At 38.7% G+C, this 22,233-nt stretch overlaps 1 protein-coding gene across 3 annotated transcripts in view; it reads right to left on the bottom strand.

The window, feature by feature from the left end:
* Positions 1-1,105: 1,105 nt before the first annotated feature.
* prpf40a (PRP40 pre-mRNA processing factor 40 homolog A) overlaps positions 1,106-22,233 on the bottom strand; it is a 51,789-nt gene continuing 30,661 nt past the window's right edge. For all 3 annotated transcript variants that reach the window (XM_067987448.1, XM_067987447.1, XM_067987449.1), the window contains 14 exons: positions 21,235-21,399; positions 17,802-17,910; positions 17,524-17,674; positions 15,044-15,177; positions 14,354-14,468; positions 14,116-14,207; positions 13,288-13,404; positions 12,331-12,468; positions 11,647-11,742; positions 8,338-8,424; positions 6,038-6,134; positions 5,888-5,949; positions 3,808-3,981; positions 1,106-2,468 (listed from right to left, as the gene is read on the bottom strand). In XM_067987448.1, coding sequence (XP_067843549.1) covers positions 2,376-2,468; positions 3,808-3,981; positions 5,888-5,949; positions 6,038-6,134; positions 8,338-8,424; positions 11,647-11,742; positions 12,331-12,468; positions 13,288-13,404; positions 14,116-14,207; positions 14,354-14,468; positions 15,044-15,177; positions 17,524-17,674; positions 17,802-17,910; positions 21,235-21,399 — 1,630 coding nt within the window. In that variant the 3' untranslated portion in view covers positions 1,106-2,375. The remainder of the gene's footprint in view (positions 2,469-3,807; positions 3,982-5,887; positions 5,950-6,037; positions 6,135-8,337; positions 8,425-11,646; positions 11,743-12,330; positions 12,469-13,287; positions 13,405-14,115; positions 14,208-14,353; positions 14,469-15,043; positions 15,178-17,523; positions 17,675-17,801; positions 17,911-21,234; positions 21,400-22,233) is intronic.

Here is a 22,233-nt window from a genome sequence, read left to right as displayed (position 1 = left end):
TGAGAAGTCGGGATGGAGAATTTTTGCCTGACCCTCCGCCTCTATTCCAACCATGACCCATTTCACTTTGGCAGGGGTCATTAATAATGCAGGGCAGGATTCCCATTGCCAGGAGAAAAACCGCATCCAGCCACAACATCGCAGCAGTGCTGCTTCAGCACAAGAGGTGGCTGGACATTTAAAAGGGCAGTAGAACCCTAAAGATCAACACAGCCTCAGCCTTGGCAGAGACAGAAATTTGCACAGGGGAGGGACCACTTTCCTCAGGCTAGGTCCTAGGAAATGATAACTGGAATATGTGGAAGAGAAATGCAACAGTGACCTGCTATTTGCGCCCCCCCCCCCCCCCCCATGTAAAGTTTCAACGAGCTGTGTCATTTTCTGAACAAATTACCATAAAAAGTTAATTATTTTAGATTAAAAGTGTATACTGATTTCCAGTGGGAGTGTGGTCATCTAGATCAAGGCCTGCTCAAAAATGGCAGCAGATGGGAAGATAGGCAGTAAATGTTAGTTTATAATTTTATTTTCACTGGAAACATGGGGTGGTAGAGACACCAAAGCCAGGGCCATGTAAGACTCCACTAGTACAAAATGATCCCCATCCACAATGTTGTAAGAATGTACCATGGCATGAAGGTCTTAAGCCTTGGAAGAAAACCGTTTGATGTACATTTCTGAATAAGCCAAATAGAGCCAGCTGAAGATGCATCCCTACTTCACAAGGTCAGAGAGTAGGACTGACTACTTGTGGCTCAAGAAAAGATGTGCAGGTGACAAGACTCCTTGTTGCACTGAGCTATAGTATCTACATTCAGACAGACACCTTTGATCTGGGACTGGAAGTGGTAAATTTCCAGCCATAATCTTTGAATTCCAACCTGGTGTCCAGGTGGCCTGTGCTCATCTGTCAGAATAGGAAGAGGTTGTGTATGAAGACCATGGTTGTAAAAACTCCCTCAATTGTTCACCAGTAACTAATTCCTGATGTCATAGACCAATACAGCTAGTGAGATGATGACATTTATGTACAACAGTCTCAACTGCAGAAGAGATTTCACAGCATGTTGTATTACTCAAGCAATAATTCAGATGCTGAGACTGATTTCAGCAGAAAACAAATTTTAATGTTTCTGTGATAAAACATACAAAAATATTCTGCTCCCTTTCTGAGCAACGCTTAAGTATTTCAGACACAAGTATATACAGAGATGGAAAATAAACCCTCTGCTGCATTTCATGCCTTGGAAAATTAAATTTTAGAACAACTTCAATAAAATTTGCAGTACTGTTTAGGGAAAATGAACTCTGCTACAAGTACAAACTTATTTCTTTCCTGCATCATGCTCCAAAAATGATTTTTTTTTGCACAAATATTTTCCAAATGGACAAAGACAAATTAGAATAAAAATGTCCTTGAAGAAATTACAAAATTAACTACAATAAAACAGGAATTAAAGCTATCAAGATTTTCAGAATAAATTTAGTTTTGAATTACTAATAGCAAAAAATCCTGCTACATTTTTATGGCACACCTATCTAATGTTCTTTCCATTTTAATACACTTAGTAACAGGTCATTTGCAATTATGTATGATGGCCAGGAATCTGAAAGGACAACTCAAAGGTCCCAGTCTCACAACACAGCTAGCTTTGCTCAGTTGGATACAGAAAACTACTTGTGTCAGAAATAGCAGGTAAGCTCACTCTCTTTGAACCTTAGCATAGAATACCATGCTATCTTCAGAGCCACGACCAGTTCATTTATGTTCTTTATGATTATTACCCAGGATTTTCTTTTTTTCATAATGTATGATGGCATAAATAAAGTTCAACCAAACAACAATAAAATTCCACTGTTATTGGCTACTCCCGTAATTGGAAGTGAAGCAAGCAAAGCAATTTCTGGGCAAAACTCTGGTGACTTCCTTACATCTTATCTTCAACTTTCCAAAAACACACATGAACTGCTTATAGTTTCTGACGTTAGAAGCTTGTTGTTGGATACAGAAACAGGCCAGAAGTGACTTTTCAGCTTGTACACATTAATTAGGGTACAGGTGCTCTTTAAGAAACTATGGGTAAGTTTTAAGACCCATGATGAATATTGAGTACTGTAGCATGATATGCGCCCAAACTTAAGCTGGCAGATCTTGGAATCAGAAGGATTTATCTACATAATAAACAAACTCTGTTGCTCACATATTGAAAGAAAGTTTGAGGGATCTATACTGGTTTCACAAATCATCATATCCCCTGTAAAAATTACAACAGGTGTCAAAGCATTGGAAATTACATTTAATCCTTTTGAGTGTTTGTTAAAAGACTGCCCTCACCCAACTTTTGACTTGGTTGATTCATACATACAAGTGTTAATTACTGGTCATCATCAAGTTGTTGCAGGAGAGTTCGCCTTCGTTTTTCTAGCTCTCCCTCACTTAGCTCACTATCAGAGGTCTCCCAATTTGCCTGTGGAAAAAAGTACCATAAGTTTGTTCCAACTCATCAATCAGAATCTTCCATACTTCAGTAGTGTATTAGCATCAAGTGTAATTTGAAAAATACACACATACAGGTTGTTCCCCATTTAAATCAGTGATTCTTGACAGTTTATGTCCATTCATTTGTACTAAAGGTCATTTAAATGTATTTTTAAAAAAAACACTCTGCACACATGCCTCAATTTTAATTTCAGTAAATGGTATTAGAAAGATTGGGTAGTTTATAATTTCTGCACATTGACATGTTTAGTGCAAAAACCATTTATTTTGAATACCGTTTTTATTAAATTAAAAGCACCATTCTGTCCTCATGCCAAAACAGGAGTGTTTGGGGACAAGGGCAGTCACTTCCCTTTCAGACATGAACAATCAGAATGAATTTTTTTAAAGTTAGAAGCTGTGTGTCGATAAAAGCAGAAGGTTAAAAAGAGGGACAAGGAATGAAATCTATCAAATACTGACAATCATCATCAGGGAGCCATAGACTATGGGGAGATCCCACTGAATTAGAAACAAACCAACGAGGTAACTATTTCAAGAAAGGTGATAAAACAAACCCAGATAATAACTACAGAAACATTAGTCTCACATCAGCAACTGGTAAAACAATAGAATCAATCATTAGAAACAAAGTTGAAGGTAATCATTCCCTAACCAGGTTTTTGAGGAAATGACATGAAAGCCCTGATACAATATACCTAGACTTCTAAAAAGCCCTCAATCAAATTCAACATGGTTAAAACTTGAAAATGGATAAGGAACTCACTGAAAGAGGAAGCAATGGGTACCAATTTGAGGAGTGGAGTTCTCAGGAAAGGTATCAAGGGATATGGGATAACGGTGGGTAAATGGAGTTGAGGTACAGATCAGCCATGATCTGACTGAATGGTGGAACAGGCTCGAGGGGCTGAATGACCTACTCCTGTTCTTACGTTCCTATCTACGGCAGATGAAATTCAACATAGATAAGTACAAGAGTGTTCTTCCGAGGCTGGACTTTTAAGCTATGCTACAGTAATGAGGAGGAAATGAAATAATTGATCTGGAAATGAACAAAATTATGCCATTCAGCAAAGTGGAAAATGACAATCGCTACTCTTCCATCTCCATGACAACAAATTGAAAACTATACAAAAAACTAGCTCGCATCAATATTGATTCTGGGGAAGATTATCAGAATGAAGATGAGGGTATTTGTTGTTCTAAAGCATTTTGGCTTACTTAATAAAGTCACACAGCTTTATGCCAAAAATAAATTGACCCCGATCACCACATGTGCTCATTCAAATAACGAAAAGGTTACGTACTGTGTCTTTGTTGGCGGCTTTTCTGGGTGATTTGTGTTTCGATTGCGATCTGTGTCGGTTTCTTTCTTTCTCATCGTCCCTGCTTCTTTCCTTTTCTCTTCTATCCCGGTCTCTCTCCCTTTCCCGTTCACGATCACGCTCTCGTTCTCGCTCTCCTTCAGATTCAGGAGTCACCTATATATAGTTAGGAAAGTAAAAGGAATATTTATTTGGTTACATTCACCATTATTTAACAGTTATGGGTGGAATAAAGATTTATCTATTGCTGCAATTTGTTGTGTTGAAATTTATACTTTACCAAATAATGTGGTTATGCAACTTCCAGCAGACATTCAATTTGTAATCAAGTACTCAGAGGTGCAAAATAAGAAAACTAGTGGTTCCAATCGATGAAGAGTACCACATTTAATTGGAACCCTTGATTCTAACATAAATATGGGAAGGAAAACCAAATCTCACTAATTTACAGGGTTTTGAGTTAGTTTCACTTACCTTATAAAATGGTAAAATTTAAAATGATTAAATCTGATCCCCCTCCATTTCTCTCGCTGAATCCTCCTTCATATTTAGTCATACAGATTCACGAAAACCTCACCTCCAAATAGTATTACCCAACTCTGTATAATTATTAATTTTAAATATAATCTTTCCCTGCTTACTTAGTATATTTTTCTGTTATTTCCTTAGATATTTTTAAAAATTTTATACACACTCCAGATCAAAATATCTTAGATTTTCAAACTCTCTTGGTTTCTCAGAAGAAAAACAAAAACTATAGGAAAAATACTTGCAGTATTTCAGCAAATTTGATCACAATCTGGAAACACTGCTATTATAAAAACAAAAGCAGAAATTCTATTAAAAGAAACTCTTTAACATCATACCATTAGTTTTTTTTGGTTAAATGGGAAACCTAGGTAAAGTGCAAAAACTCTGGTGTTATGAAGTACCCATTAATGACTGATAAGAGTATGAGAGAAGGCCAGGTAAATCAAACAATGATTAGGTGATGCCAAGCTTGGCTTTTGAAAGCCTGAAGGTTATAGGAGGAAGGAAAGCTGACGACAGCAAGGAGTTCCAGTAAAATAATGAGTTAGAGTAGAAGGCACAGTTCAGTTGCAGGAAGAAGGAAAATCACGTAGAATGGTAAAGTTTAGGAGACCGGATAGTTTGGAAGAGCAGTGACCAGTGTGTTGAAAGGCAGAGTTGAGATAACGATCAGCTATCAGAAGACATGCTTTAGATGTTCCAGATGTTCTAATCCGTACTTTGATACTGGGGTAGAAATTGCTCGGAACGGTGAACCAACATTCCTCACCGCTCCATAGATTTATACTAACCCACAAACTTATCGCGGTCTTTTCTTCGGGCACTTCCTCGAATAGGAAGCGTCAGTTCAGGCGAAGCTAGGACCCTGGGAGAAGCGAGAGGATCACACTCTCCCCTTGACCAAGCATGTCGCAGCATTTTTGACAGCTGCGTTAACTCTCTCTGCAAGCTTGCAGCGTTAAACCAGGAAGTGAAAGGTACAACATTTTAAATCAATCAATGTAAAAACAGTTACAGACAGTGTAAAAGAGAGGGCAAGAAATAATTGAATTAAATGAGACACAGAAGGGAAAAGTAAAAAAAAGTAATTTTTAAAAAAAAAAAGACCAAAAACTATTAAAATAAGGAGTAATGAGACTCCACATTTTTAAAAGTTAATTTTTAGTTGTTTGGCAGTCATTAAGACTTAGGCACTGTTAAAACTTAGTTTTCTTGAGCGTATCTATTTGGTGGTGTAATTAGTTACTTTCCAGCTGGGCAGATAAGCAAGTTGGCATTTTTTCAATTATGTCTCTGATTGTAGCATGCGATATACCTTTAATTCAAAGCCATCATATCGTCAGCGAAGCACTAGGAGCACGTTCTGGATTTACTGCGCATGTGCGAACGCCGAAACTTGCTTCTCCATTTTGCCACTAACACAGAGCGTTGTTGAGCTCACTTATTTCGGGAGCAATTTCTGCCCCATTAAATCACTCATCTCTACAGACACTAGTAAAATATAGAAATCATAAACGCAGTTGAGACTCACAGATTTGCGTCTTCTCTTTTTGCCCTTTTTCTTGTGTTTTTTAGACTTTTTATAACTTCGCTCTAAATATGAAAGAGAAAGTATTAATAACCTGATCTGAGTGAAAAATGTAAGTTTTATACATGGAAGCGTTAACAAGGTTTAGATTACCTGACTCTTCACTAGAGGATCGATCTGAAGGGGACTTTGAATGGGAACGCTTCTTTTTCTTAGAATGGTGATAATCATCATCTTCTGACTCAGAGGCCTACAGGATTAAATAGAAGTACATTTCAATGGAGCTGCAAGAACACAAAGATGGAAGCCTAAATTTTCTGACATTAATACTGTTTAGGCTGGAACGGTTACTGTAAGCCTTTGGAAAGGCTCAAAGCATCTCAATCTTTTAGCAGCCTTTGATAAGGCTGAAAGGGGAAGGGACAGGCAAGAAAGAAGAAAAATGAAACCCAACAGCCACAAATCTGCAGGCACGTGTTGGAGCAGGCTCGCAGCTAATCCTCTGTTTTAATGGCTGCTGAAATGATGGTGATGCTGCATTAGATATTTGTGAGGAGGCTAGCTTCTGTGCGATTCCATGGCACCATCTTCATAGGTCAGTGTGACGGCAAGGACACAGAGCCAAATTTCAGGCCACAACTGACTGTTACTGTCACAGGATGTGCCAGGTCTATACTGCACAATAGCTGCAAAGAGCACAGCTCTGCATCTGATGCTCTGATGATCCAAACCCTGTAATGACAGTTCATCACAGTTGCCACCAGGTAAGTGTGCCAGAACCTGCAGATATTATTGGTGGCATCATTGCAGGTGCGACCAATCCATGTTTGCTAGCTGTTGAATACCCTGGTGTGCTTGCCTTCATTTAATGACACTGAAATAGGATTGGGTTAGGTTACTTTTCAGGACACGTTGGCCATTTTTCTACAAAAACAATCTAAATTAAAGCGTGCTTTAAAGGAGTTAAATTCACAGAACAGCAGGACTGTCAGTCATGTATTAGGTTTCAGACAGGGCAACAGAAACCTGAGATCCCAGGGACAATAAAAGATAATTTAACATTGCAGTGACTGTTCACACTCATTCCTGCTGCAGCAGAGGTCATTGCTAAGTTAGTATGGTGGACTTCGTTCTGGGGCGGGGGGGCCGTGGGGGTGACGGTTTATCATTTTTGTCTAAAAGCAAACGCTGCAGTCAGGCTTTTAAAAAAGACAGACACCAAAAGGCAGTCTGGCTTGTGTGTTCAGGACTGCACAGGCAGTCAAGTAGTGAATAGCTGTGAAAAGGCCGCAAAGACAGGAGACTGTAGAGGACGAGGTTCTGCCCTGGACAGGGTGCAGAGATTATTCTGATTAAATAAGATGCCCCACTGGAATGGGGGTAGTGTTGCGTGTTCTCTATTTTGTATCACTATGTAAATACAAGTTGTACCAACTAAACTAAGCAATTCTAATCATAGCCAGTAATCTGTCTATTTCACCTTAATGTGGAATAGCTCATCCAAAACTCTACTGCCCGTATTTTATCCCACCCCAAGTCTCACTCACTTTCACCCTTGTCTTCGCTAACCTACATTGGCTCTGGTCCAGAACACAAACATGTTTCACTGTTACACTCCTGGGTCCTGCCTATCATACATGTAAATATAGGGCATTGTGAGTCAACTCCTATAAAGTAAGATGCTCAGCAAGGAGTGAATGAAACCAAGAAGGTATCCATGGCAGATGTGAATTCCTAGCTGGGTGCTTCCATGGAAGCATCCAACATTACAGTTAGTTTGAATTCACATATTTGCTGTTGCAGCTTACTTTGCATGTACTAACTGTATGCCAAAGCTAGGTCAGGGCACTTAATCTTCACAAGTGCTAAGGTACCATTGGGTGAGCAAAGAGCACTTCCCCTTAGCTTGACGTCCATCGATAGATACTTTTAGATACTCCTCCTCCTCTTCAAAACACTTCAGATAGAGGGAGTTTCATTGAGAAACCCATTAGTAACAGAAATAGTGCCTGGTGGGGGTGGAATTGAACAATTAGCACAAAAGCAGAACTGACAGAAGAAAAACAAAAAGTAAATGACCAATAGTGGCCAAAAAAGACAAACATTAAATTTACTTACCTGAGTCATTTAAATCAGCGACAGCCACAGTTGATTCCCTAGCAACCCTGGATGCCCATTCCACATTCTTCAGAATTGACATCTTGCACACCAGAACATCAGGAAATGATGTGCAGGGCATCCCAGCCCCAAATGTATTTTAAATGAAGCGCCCACCTGTTTGAGACAGGCATTTCCAATGTCACTGTCCCCAATTAGCATCACTTCACAGGTAGCCAGCAGCGAAAAATCAGGGCTAAAGTGTCTGCTTATACAGTTGATTAAAACAGCATTCAAATTTACCGACCAGAATACAACAAATTAATAGATAAATAAATCAAAATGCAAGCACTTACTGAACGAGAGCGAGAATGCTTCCTGTGGTGTTTTTTTGACTTCTTGGAATGTTTTTTGCTCTTTGAATGATGATGCTGGCATTCGTGCTATTGCATAAAAAAAAAAGAAAAACCTGGATGACATTCAGCTGGCAAAAGATGCATACTTGTGCAGCAAGACCGATAAACTATTTTTGACAACAGAGCTTCAGAGAACCAGCCTCCGACAGAAATTGTCCAAAGAGGAAATCAAATCACAGTTGAGAATTCCAAACTGAAAAACAAGGTCAGGAGAAATTAGAGAATTTTGATAAATTTTGCAATGATTTTTTTGGTGAAGACTGTAGTGTGTAGAAGCAGAGGATGTGGGTAGGGTTTTAAATGAATATTTTGTCTCCATATTCACAAAGGAAAGGAATGATTCCGATGTAGTAGTTAAAGAGGAGAGGTGTGAAATATTGGATGAGGTAAACATAATGAGAGAGGAAGTACTAGAGGGACTGGAATCCTTGAAAGTTGATAAGTCACCAGGGCTGGATGGATTGTTTCCTAGGCTATTGAAGGAAGCCAGGGAGGAAATAACGGATGCTCTGAGGATCATTTTCCAATCCTCACTAGATACGGGGGAGGTACCGGAGGACTGGAAGACTGCAAACGTAGTACCATTGTTTAAAAAGGGTACGAGGGAAAGGCCGAACAATTATAGGCCGATCAGTCTTACCTCGGCGGTGGGCAAATTATTAGATTCAATACCGAGAGATAGGATAAACTGTCACTTGGAAAGGCATGGTTTAATCAGGGATAGTCAGCATGGATTTGTTCAGGGAAGGTCATGCCTTACAAATCTGATTTAATTCTTTGAGGATGTGACAAGAAGGATTGAGGAGGGTAGTGCAGTGGATGTTGTCTACATGGATTTTAGTAAGGCATTTGACAAGGTCCCACATGGCAGACTAGTCAGAAAGGTAAAAGCCCATGGGATACAGGGAAATGTGGCGAATTGGATCCAAAATTGTCTCAGTAACAGGAAACAAAGGGTAAGAGTCGAGGGATGTCTTTGCGAATGGAAATCCGTTTACAGTGGTGTGCCACAGGGCTCAGCGTTGGGTCCCTTGCTGTTTGTGGTATATATTAACGATTTGGACTTGAATGTAGGGGCATGATTGGCAAATTTGCAGGCGACACAAAAATTGGCCGTGTAGTTGACAGTGAAGAGGATAACTGTAGACTCCAAGAAGATATCAATGGGTGGAAAAGCAGTGGGTGGAAAAGTGGCAAATGGAGTTCAACCCGGAGAAGTGTGAGGTAATGCACTTAGCAAGGGCAAACAGTAAAAGGAAATACACAGTAAACGGGAATATATCGAGAGGGGTAGAGGAAGTGAGAGACCTTGGAGTGCATGTGCACAGGTCACTGAAGGTGGCAGTACAGGTAGATAAGGTTGTGAAGAAGGCATACGGAATGCTCTCCATTATTAGCCGAGGTATAGAATACAAAAGCAGGGATGTAATGATGGAACTGTATAAAACGCTGGTAAGGCCACAGCTGGAGTATTGTGCGCAGTTCTGGTCACATTACAGGAAGGACGTAACTGCTCTGGAGAGAGTGCAGAGAAGATTTACAAGAATGTTGCCAGGGCTTGAAAATTGCAGCTACGAGGAGAGATTGGATAGGCTGGGGTTGTTTTCCTTGGAGCAGAGAAGGCTGAGGGGAGACTTGATTGAGATGCACAAAATTATGAGGGGCCTAGATAGAGTAAACAGGAAGTACCTGTTTCCCCTAGCGGAGAGTTCAAGAACTAGAGGACATAGATTTAAGCTGATTGGCGGAAGGATTAGAGGGGACATGAAGACAAACTTTTTTACCCAGAGGGTGGTGGGTGTATGGAATTCGCTGCCTGAATTGGTGGGAGAGGCAGGGACCCTCAACTCTTTTAAAAGTACCTGGACCTGCACCTGAAGTGCTGTAAGCTGCAGGGCTACAGACCGGGTGCTGGAAGGTGGGATTAGAATGGGCACCTGGTTGTTCTTCGAGCTAGCGCGGACACGATGGGCCGAATGGCCCCCTTCTGTGCTGTATCTTTTCTATGGTTCTATATTCTAACAAATACTGACTATTGTGTTCTCAATGAGTGCAAGAATCAGATAGCCTTAAATTTCAGCTGTGCGACATTGTCTTGAAAACAAAAAGACTTGCATTTTTATAGCGCCTTTCACATCCCAGGACACCCCAAAGCGCTTTGCAGCCAATGACGTGTAGTCACTGTTGTAATGTAGGAAACGTGGCAGCCAATTTGCACACAGCAAAGTCCCACAAACAGCAATGTCATTATGACCAGATAATCTGTTTTAGTGATGTTGGTTGAGGGATAAATGTTGGCCAGGACACGGGGGAGAACTCCCCCACGCTTCTTCGAAATTGTGCCATGTATGGCCAATTTAAAAAAGAATTCCACCAATTTTCTAACCTTGCCAAGGCAACGATTCCTTCGCAGGGGTACTGGCCCATGGCTGCTGGTTGCCATCAAGTACCTCGCCAGAGTAGTCACTATTCATGTGTGATCCTCAACTGAGTGTTGGCAGACTATTTGAGCACAACAGGGATCAGAGCTGAGCCCAGTCCTGTCCTGATCCAACGTGTACACATGTGCACGTTCAGCGGTGGTTGCCTGATGGTGATCAGGAGTGGGAATCTTAACCAATTTCCTTCACCCTAATACAGTAGTGTTTAGGCCAACTGTAGGGCAGCTCAGCTACTCAATGGACAAACATGCCGAGTGATCAGAACTCAAATGTCCTTTAGTAAGGACTATCCAAGCATAGCAGCACTACTACTCTGCAGAGAGGATGGGGAAAAAGATTAATGAATAGGGCATGCCAGTTTATTCTAACCTCCTAATACCGAGCTGAGCTGGAACACTGGCTGAACATGAGGAGTTAAGCTTCTGCACATCCTTTTGATAAGCTTTAAAAAAGTGTATATGAGGGAAGGGGCAGACAAAATGGAGCGCATATATAATTTAGGGAAGACAGCAAAACTGAACGCCACATCTGAAGCAACTTCACTTTCGCTTAGTTTGATTAATTCTGGGTTTAAGTTAAGTTGGTCTGTTGGAAGTTAAAAATATGACACATTCGAAATCAATTATTGCACTGCATTTGCACATCATTGTATATCCTGTCAAAAAAGTTTTGATAACTTATTTGTCAATGACAAAGGCAACACAGAACCGTACCCCATTTCTGAAGCAATAGGTAGATGACACTGAAATCTATAGTCAATTAAGAGCAATGCTACTGCAACTCCGACTTTAGGATTTTCCATAATTACCTCAAGAATCTGTAGAAATTCCTTGAAAAGTCTTTTTCTCTCAGATTCTACTGTAATGTCTTCAAAAGCAGACTCATTTACAAATTTATCTCGGACCTGAAAGGAAAATATTAACATATGAACTTCAATAAGCTCAAACTTAGTTTTGAAAATCGAAAAAAAAAGTATAACGCATCAGGAGAGTATTACATTTGCAAATGTTTCCACTTATGGGGAGAGTTCAAAACTAGAGGTCATAAATATAAAATAGTCGCTAATAAATCCAATAGGGAATTCAGGATAAACTTCTTCACCCAAAGAGTGGTAAGAATGTGGAACATAAGAAATAGAAGCAGGAGTAGGCCAAACGGCCCCTCGAACCTGCTCCGCCTTTCAATAAGATCATGGCCGATCTTCTACCTCAACTCCACTTTCCCATACTATCCCCACCGCGCTACCACAAGTAGTTGAGGCAAATAGCATAGATACATTTAAGGGAAAGCTAGATACACACGGAGGAGAAAGGAATAGAAGGATATAGTGATATGGTTAGATGAAGTAGGGAGGGAGGAGGTTCGTGTGGAGCATAAACGCCAGCATAGACCAATTGGGTCAAATGGCCTGCTTCTGTGCTGTAGTTTCGATATTAATCAATGTACATCTGAATTTAATTGCATGTTTACGAAAGCATTAACACGTACATACCTCATCCCAATTTGATTCTGGCTCAAGAGGAGGCGTTGCTTGCTTTAACATACTTTTGAAAGCAGTTTCTTTTCGCTTTAGTTTTCTAGCTTCTTCCTTTTCTCTTTCACGTTCTCGAGCTTCTGCTTTCTCTAACAACTAATATAAATCACAAGTGATTATCTCATCCTGATCACCATTGAATATCACCATGGAAACAAAAGAAGATTGCTAAGCATCTCTAGAAAAAGTGTACATAATTGGGAAAACCTTACAGAGCACCAATAAGGGCATTTATTGTAATTATATAAACTATACAAGAAAACCCCTTCACAGCAGATAAATAAGGTATTTGGTGTATTGGTTGCATAATTTTTTTCAAAAATGGTGTCTCTCTCATTATAACTATCTTTCTGGTTGGATCATATTCTCTTTCTATTTAGCTCTTCATTTGTCTTTCACTCTTTCTGTTGTCATCTCGGTTAGATTTCTTCCCATTCATGGGGAAGTGATAAAGCTCCAGCAAGAGAATTTGAGGGAATCTGCATTGTTAGAATGGTTGGATGTAAGGCAGCACGAGGTTAGGGAGTGAGTAGGGGACTGAGGAGCATAGCATGAAGATGGCGAGTAGAGTACAGAACTCCGGAGAGCAGCAGAAGTAGGGGGTGTAGTGTGGGGAGCTTCAAAACTTCAGCAATTAAGGGAGGAGAGTTGGATTGATTGTGGATGGTCCTATCAGGAAGTTGGGAGCAGAACTGGAGGTGGAGTATTAAGGGTAGGTCTTAGTGGGAGGGAGGGAATTGAGGTGGAGTACTTGTGTAGGGTGTGGAAAGGAGGAAAGCAGAGCTGAATTTCATCATGACTTTGAGATATTTTTCCTATAAGTTCTTACTGAGAGATTGCCAATTTTTGGGGAAACGTCAGGTTTAGTGAATTTCAGTACATTATGTTAAACAAAATTTTAAAAAAGCTACTTACACTGTTGAAAGTAAGTTTAATGTTACCAGCATCAAGTGTGGCTGCTCTCTTGTCTGAGCTGATAACTGTACCAAATTCTTCAAACGTAGTATTTACTTCCACCACAAAACCTTTATCCTGTGCAGGGAAAATAGTATGTCATTTTTTTTTTAGGATCACCTCATTTTCAGAGCAGTTATATCCCATGACTGCAAGGGACATTTAGCAAAGATAACTAAAATGCATTACGAAAATCATAACATTCAATACTTCTTTTGTAATGATTATTTTATATTAATCATTTTTTTTGTTCCATTAGAATTTAACTGAAACTTGTTGAATGGGTTACATCTATGAAACACACTGTAAATTGATGTGCTTTCTCTGGAGATCTTGTTTTGTGCAAGTGACGGATCTATTTTACAAATGTAAAAATTTACCTAATGACTACTGAGCCAATTTACACATATACACAGAAGATAGGTCATCAGCAGCATGGTAATAGGATAAATCTATCCACAAGGATGGTTAACAGTTAACTCACAGGTACTGGGATCACAAAAATGCCATTTTTGTCAGTGTCAGTCTCATATTGTGGTTATTTATTATCTTACACTGCTGGTTATGACATGTATAAAGTTTCTTGCAGGATCACGTGTTTCTCTAGTCATCATTTGATTTCTTGGGCTTAAAGTCCCTTGAACTTCTTTTGTGATGAAATAAGTTCCTAGAATTTCCCTGGAGTCAATTGCAGATTTCAACTAGCTACACAACTTCACTATGTTTTGTAAGTTATAAATCCACCATTGTATATTTTCATACATGAAACTCAATATGCTATGCATTTACCTTTAAAATATCTTTTATTATCTTCTTTTCATCATGGAAGCGTGCTTTTAGATCTTCCACATAAAATTTGAAGAGATCAAGTGGGGTAGATCCTATAGACAAAACATGACAACAATTCAACATACTAATAGAAAATTAAATGGATATTTGAGAATATTCAGATCCTTAACTGTAACTTGTTCTATACAATAGACATAAGAGAACATAGGGCATTGGGGGCAAACTGAAGAAGTCTTACCAGGTTGGCCTAACATTTTGGAGAATCTAATATCAGCACTGATGGCAGGATACAATTCCATCCAGGTAGACATAGAATGCAAATGTCCACTTTCATGCAACTCATCTAAGAATGTCTGCAAGAACATTAGATGACAAATGAAAATTAAGACCTATATTTTTCAGTACATTTTTTCTTACCTGCAGTGAGGATAAAATGTTAACTACAATATAGTTAGATGCTGTGGTATGATATATTAGGACATTATGTGGTGTGGGCTTTACCTTATTAGAGGTTGATGTACTCCTATTTTAAAGCCGAGGCTTGAAGAGTGAGGTAGTTAAGAAATTTTCATGAACAATTATTTTATCCATTATTTTTTGAGGTAGGTTAATATATTTAAAGTTAACACATCTAATAAAATAAATAAATTATTGATTGCTGCATTATTATAAAGCAATGCTTGCAAGTTTAAAAAAGTCTCAGCGAGAATAAACCAGTGCAAACCGCCACAAAAACTCAACATATACAAACAAAATATAACTGTTCAAAAAAAAATCACTTATAGGGCTTTTTGGTCACTTTGAATGGTTGAGATATTCTTGAATAGTAACCTAATAATGTAAAAAGTATTAATTTGCTTTTAGCATAAAAATCTTACACCAATATTATGTACCACATCACCTGTAAATTTACTTAATTATCACTTACTTGGAAAGCCTCCCTATTTTTACGCTGCCTTCTCCTCTCTCTAAGCAAACCTCGCTGTTTCTCCTCCTCTTCCTCTTTCTCTAGTGCTCTTATATGCTCTTCAAAACAAACAAGGGCGTCTTCTTTATCCATATCTATGAAACAGTTTTGGTGCCAAACGTAAAATCAATGAGTTATATGGAAGCTACAGGTAGAAATGAATTTTAAAGCATCATTTGTTAAAACAGAGATTTGAGCAAAATTATTCACCTTTTCTGTCAATAGTAAACACAGTATTCAGTTTTCTGAAGACCCAGTTACAAATCTCATTCTCAGCTTTGGAATGAATTAACACAGCGTTAAAGGTAAATATTGCATGGCAGTGTACAACTAAAATTGTATCTGGGAGGTTTCTTCCTGAACCATTTGCTCTAAGCCAGCATTGTGCAAGACACAACCTGTGGGTTTCTTTCACCTGGTCCACAGTTCCCTTGTTCCCTCTGCGTGCATCAAAGAGTTTCCACTTGAGTTGTTTAAACTTCCTGGGCTATGAGCGTTAGAAAGTATCGTTTACTGATTGGTGCATTTAGATCAAGGAGCAGCCTTTCTGCATCAATTAGGAAGCAGTCATGACCAGTCGTCCAGGCCCAGGAAGCTTAAAAGAGGCTGAAGCTTCCAACTTGCAAATTTTTCGATGAACCTGCCCCGGCAAACATAAGGAATACAATGGAGGCAAGTGCAGTGGGAACAGTGGGTACATCAAGAGCAACAGGGAACTGATGGTGATAGATCAGGCCAAGCTGAAAACGAGGACAGCAGACATGGGGAAGCAGACCAGACCAGGAAATGAAAAGCAAAATGGTAAGTGAAGTAAAGGGTCTTTGTGTATGGAGGTAGGTGGGGTCAGATTTTGAGTTTGGAGCAGCTTGGATCTTCAGTGTATGGCAGGCTCGGATTTTTAGTTTGGAGAGAGGGTTGGATTTTTCATTTATGGGTATAAAAGGAGAACAATGAGAAGTGTTTTGCCGACACTCTCAAACACTGTGATTTCTGCACGTATTTTGTCTAGAAGTTTTGAGAGTCATATGGAAATTTAAAACTTAGTTTTCTACATTATATTTCTTGTGTACATCAAGAATGTTAATGGAACAAAATCCCAAAATACTGGACAAGCATGTGAATCACAAGAACTGGTACCACAGTCATAAATTATTCCATGTAATAATTCTGTGTCGGACCGTAAAGATGTGAACTGCCAGCCGATTCACGGGAAATAACGAATGTCAGCATTGGAAAAAGGAATGTTGCTACAGAACTAAAATCCCAGAAGATCATATTTCTGTTTTTTTATAAGCTATCTTGACAGGTATAAATATTACGCAGGGCTTCAAGTAAAACAGATTTTGAGGACTGCATCTTTCAAGGTGGGTGGGGAAATTGACACTTTTTTGTGTAACACAGCAAGGGTCTTTGTGTCACCAACTGTGATTCGACTTAAAAGTACAATTTGTGACCGCACAACAAGATCAAATACAAGGCTAAATTGAGTACATTTAAGGTAGATTTGCACCATGGAAAGGTCAATTAATTTAAAAAGTATCACTCATTGCAGCACGTGTTTGCTAGCACGTACATAGTCCTAGATGGTTTTGTTGCATCAAACATGATTGCAAAGGCAGTTAAGTCTCTCAAGGTACTTTTGTGAATCAGTGCATGGAGACCATGGCAGAAATTGTCTGTTTGCATCAAAATTAGCTTGTCACACAGAAGAATACAGAAAAGAATGGAACAACAGTTTAAGGAGCTCACAAGACAATTGTTTGAAAAGGTCCAGAGGTTTGTGTGGTACAACCTTGCTACGGGTGAAAACACTGACATGGACACTAATCAGTTGCTCATTTTTGTGAAAGGAATTGACGATTCCTTCAACACAATCAAAGAACTCGCTGTTTTGATCTGTGTGCAAACCACAAAAGGTATAAAATAAACCTAAATATGTTGGTAATTCTCATATTGAAAAGAAACAAAATTTATTTTTAATAGGATCTGATTTCTTCTTGCATCTGGAAAAGACCATGGGCCAATCTTACTAGCCTGACCTCTGATGGTGCTGCAACCATGCTTGAGACATAGAATCAAGGCACTTGTCAAGGAGATGGGAACTGATGAAAGCATATGCTGTCTTTTGCTGTTTTCTGTACGACTGTTACCCTAAAGATGAAGGCAACATTGAATACATTACCATTTGTGTTGCAGATGTACAGACCAAACTTATCAACCACCACTGCCACAGGTTGTGAAAGAGCTATTCAGCCCCATGTGTGCATTGGAGAGTAAATCCCAGCAGTTTGAAAACCAGCTGGCTTGTGGTAAGCTGTTTCACTTCCCCTCATGCATGCCAATTAAAAATCCCATGTCAATCCGGTTCCCTACTCCAAAAGGTTGTACACCCCTGCTCTCAGCTCTTCCAATCTGCAATTTGTTCTGACAAATTAACTTACTTTGCAACTCTTCATCCTCTGCAAAAGTTGGATTATCCATTAGATACTGCTGTGCCTCTGACCACGTAGTGCAGTACGTTACATTAGCCATGTTGTCGAGGATGTTCTTCAGTGCCTGGGTGTTCCTCTTTCTCAGTTGCCTTGCTTGCTCCTGAAATCAGGTAAAAGTTGACTAGTGATCGCTGATGCATGGAACATACAAAGACACAAACCAAAAGGCATAAAGCCAGATTGTCAAATGGCCTTTTCTTGTTTTATGACTTCTTAAATAATCAAACCTTTTCTTTTTTGGCTAGAAAAAACAAAACATCTTCATAGATCTCCTGTCGATCCCGCTCAGGAACTGCAGTCCATACTTCAGTCTCTCCAAACATCTGCTCAGCTTTCCTGGAAAATTACAAATCAGATTTAAAAAAAATTAAAAATGGTTTCAAACAAATACATAAATATCACAAAAAAAATCAACAAACCTTCCTCATGGTTCAACAAGTTTTGCCAATGAGTAGCTGAGCCCTATGTACCAGGAAGGTTCTACATTCAATCTCTGGCTTGTACTGAGTTAGTCGATCTCAGCCAAACCAGTGATAAGAGGCACTATAAGTGACCTCAGTGCCTCTGGGTTGAGGCAGTCAGAGTTCTCACACTATCCAGCAACTCCTGCTAGGAGTGCACATGGCTGAGGGCAGTTATGGGTTTAGGGATGACGCTCCCTGTGGATAAATAACAAACTGGCTCTCTTGTACACTTGAACAATGGCTACTTGGGCAAGGTACTTGAGGATAACCAGCACCTATGGAACTGTACACAAGCAAGGAGTCAATATTTTAGGAAAGAGAGAGAGAAAATCGCTGGAGAATGTTTGGAAAAAACAAATTTGAAGTTTAAAAAATATGGTGCAAATAATCTCTACGAGTAGAAATTAAGGTGGTTTACAAACTCCCAATTTTTGGTTATAATTGTTAGTTTGCACAGAGGTCAAGCAAAGAGGCAATTTAAAAAAAATCTCAATTCAATGAAATTAGAACTGATGCTTTCTTCTTGGCACATTTACTCGGAAAAGGGAATGTTGAATCTTCCTCAATACAGTTTTTAGGTCTTGACAACATCATACAGCACTGTTAGCTCAGCTTACATTCTGACCGTGGAGAGTGACATCACAGTGGTAACATGCAGAAGAGGAGGGCAACTTCGGCCACTGTTCTATTGTTATTTCTTAGAGACTACCCGTGAAAGTTACCATCTCAGTAAAAAGGATGCTATGTACACCTATGGATTTGGAAACTGTACTGACTTCTGATAGAGGTATTTAAACTGAATGGGGCATATTGAAGGACCATCAGAAATGTTGCTGAATTGTAAGTCCTCATAGCTGCATTCAGAAGTATAGAAAGAAAGAACATGTATTTATATAGTGCGTTTCACAGTCTCGCAGCCAATGAAGCGTAGTCACTGTTATAAACTAGGGAAATAGGGCAGCCAATTTATGCACAGCAACGTCCCACGAACATCACTGAGATAAATGATTGGGTATTGTGTTTTTGGTGGTGCCTGTTGAGGGATAAATGTTGGGCAGGACACGAGAAGAACTCCCCTGCTCTTCTTTGAACAATACATGGGATTTTTTTTACATCCACCTGAGGGGGCAGGCGGAGCCTTGGTTTAACATCTCATTTGAACGATGGCACCTCTGACAGTGCAGCACTCACTCAGTATCGGCCTACATTCTGTGCAAAATTCTCTGGAGTGAGGCTTGAACTCAAAACCTTCTGACTCAGAGGCAAGACTGCTACCAATCAACCAAGGTTGACACCTAATCCTCCAAAGAGATTTCTGCTTTGTGTCAGTAGTGAACCAATAGAAAATGGACAGTTTTACTTAGCTGCCAAACAATATGATTTTTGGCTGGTTAAACCCAGACCTCACTCTAGGGTTTTAACAGGAGGGAATCAGATTAATGTAGCGTATATTTGAATGAACTGACTAAAAAAGTATATGCCTAAAAGGTAAATGAAGAACGCAATATATTTAAATACCTCTTGGAAAAATACTTAAGACTGTGTACAGCCAGAGCTTTCTATCAATACTTAATTAAAATCAACACAGGCAACATACTGTCCATAACCCAGACAACCAACGGTTGCAACTGCCCAAAGAAAACACTAAAAAAAATCCATGTCTCAGTTGATAACATGAGCATTTCACAAGTCATTTTGTTAAACAAAAATTGCTGTTTACTACAAAAGAAGAATGCTAAAATTACATTTGGCATGTACCTTCACATGCATTCATACCAACAAAGAAAATACCGTTACACTAAAAATCCATCCAGTGGCAGAGTATCTCGAGTAAAATTTAACTGGGTCTAGCAAATTGAAAAGAAATGGTATATTAATGAATCAATTAAAATCTAGTTTTTGCTTATTTATTAGACTGATTTTCTCCATCAACTTTAACAGGGTTGCAACAGCTGCTTAATAGTGGCTTTACATATTGTTCAGTCAGCATCATTCACCACCTGGTGGCAGTGACATGCTATTAAACAACAATTACACATTAAAACTTTTGATCAATATTTCTATCCCATAGATGCCTCCAACTTTATTTGCTACAATTACTAAGAGAGAAAAATAGGTTCTCTAATTGCAGCATGATTTCTCAAATTCAAAAATTTACCACAAAAAATGTCTTTCCAAATGAAAAAAAAGGCTTCTTTATATACATGACAAAAGATTTCTATGCAATCCTATTACAAAGTACACTCTACTATCAGCAGCAAGCTCCTAATGTAACTGAGATACTGGGATATCAGTATGGCAACAGTATGAAAAGCTGAGGAGATTTGACACCAAACCTAAATGAAGGTCCATTCACATGGCAACAAGTCATCAGCAATTTAGCAATTGAAAACAGAATAAATACACATTTTATAAATGAACACTGACCCGAGCTTTAAAGCGTAAAGCACATTTGTGACATTTTAGCAAAATGTTAGTGAACAAAAGAACTGTTTTTCAATTTGGCATTTTTGGTAGTAGAATTGATAATACTGTAACTTGATTGCCAGGAAGCTGGCAAACATTTTTTTTAATGATATATATTACAAGCAAAGTAGCAATTTCATTACCTCGCCTAGGTCACAATTTCTACCATGAACTGAATGAAGTAACTGCAGCTTCATATTCCTGCTATTTGCAGTCTGATTCCCCAGTTCCACAGGCAATTATGTGGGATGGTGAAAAACATTACAGGTGAACTACAGTGTTTGTCATTCTTCCCTGATGTGGAGGGAGGGTTTAGGGAATTGATTTGCTAATTATTTACATTCAAATTAATGTTAAAAATGTATTTTAATTAGACTAACTTTCTTGTTTAACCTACTTTTCAATTTAGTGAAGGTTTACTCAACATTCTAACTAAAATGGTTTATAAACATCAGATTTTGTAGAAGCCATCCGTTTTTTGTGAATATAAAACCAGATGTACATGGCAACTTCCTTAGCCAAAGGGGAATAAACATCATGTTCATTACCACTGTCAACAAGATTACAAAGCAAAACTTATAACAAAAACATATACCAATAGGTATTCAGGATAAGGAACTGCACAGTACTGTGAAAATGGCAAACAGAATTGAACTCACCTTTAGGATCAGCATTATAACTTACAATATTTGATAAATTGTTTACATAATCGTAGTAGAAGCAACTGTACCTGTATCTGGTAGTAGATGTCATTTTTTCATGGTTTTCAAGAAATCGCTGAAAGTTTTCTTTTGCTTCTTTATATCGGAGCCTGGCTTCTTCCTTCTCTTCTTTTTCAGTCTGTATTTTATAAGCATTAAATGCTTGTTTCTTTTCACTAAGTTTTGGTAATGCGCTGCATGGTTCAAAGGATAAGGTTAATTACAATTGGCAAACAATGGTGAAGAAATTAAAACACAAGATACCACCAGAACAATGAGTTTAACAAATCAGTTCACTGAGATTGCAAAATAATTGAAACAGCACATCTCATATTTTGGCCACATTAGCACTAAAAATAAGTAGTGATTCTTACCATCAAAATTTTAAAACATCTCTAGCAAAAAAAAAGTGAATAGTATCAGACAAAAACAAAATCATTGAAGAGGAGTAGATTAGCTGAAAAGGTGTCCAAATGGGCAAAAACTCAAAAACTGCAAATGGAAATTCCTTAGAGATGTGTGTGTTTAGCATCTGATAACACATTGGAAAAATGTTTAAAAGGACACAGCCTATTTCGGTAAACAACCAATTGGGACCAGGTGCTCTGATATATTTAATGAACACATTTCCCTCTAGCTGCTGATGACTTTAAAAAAAACACTAAAGCAGAGAGAATCATTAGAATAATGGTGAACGACAATGAAAATGTCTATAAATCTAATTTTAAATTTCCACTGTTTTCCTAATGTTTAAAGAGTAAGTCTCATTATCAGCACCAACTTAAAAAGGGTGAGGTTGGAGGGTGACCAGCACCTATGCAGCTATATTTCAGCAAGCAGTCAATGCCTTTAAGAGCAGTGGACCAGAGAAAAAGGGAGAAAAGGACCCCTTCCTCCATGCTTTCTGTTCATTTGTGTGAATATGTTTATTTAACTATGGAGTGATGTTATTGCGTGGGAGAAACAGAATTAATCAACCTGGAAAAACTGAAGTTGATAGTTTGGAGGGGGAGAAAGAGAAACATTAA

Source organism: Heptranchias perlo, chromosome 7, assembly GCF_035084215.1.
Source record: "Heptranchias perlo isolate sHepPer1 chromosome 7, sHepPer1.hap1, whole genome shotgun sequence".
NCBI lineage: Eukaryota > Metazoa > Chordata > Chondrichthyes > Hexanchiformes > Hexanchidae > Heptranchias > Heptranchias perlo.
This window is presented reverse-complemented; position numbering and strand designations above follow the sequence as displayed.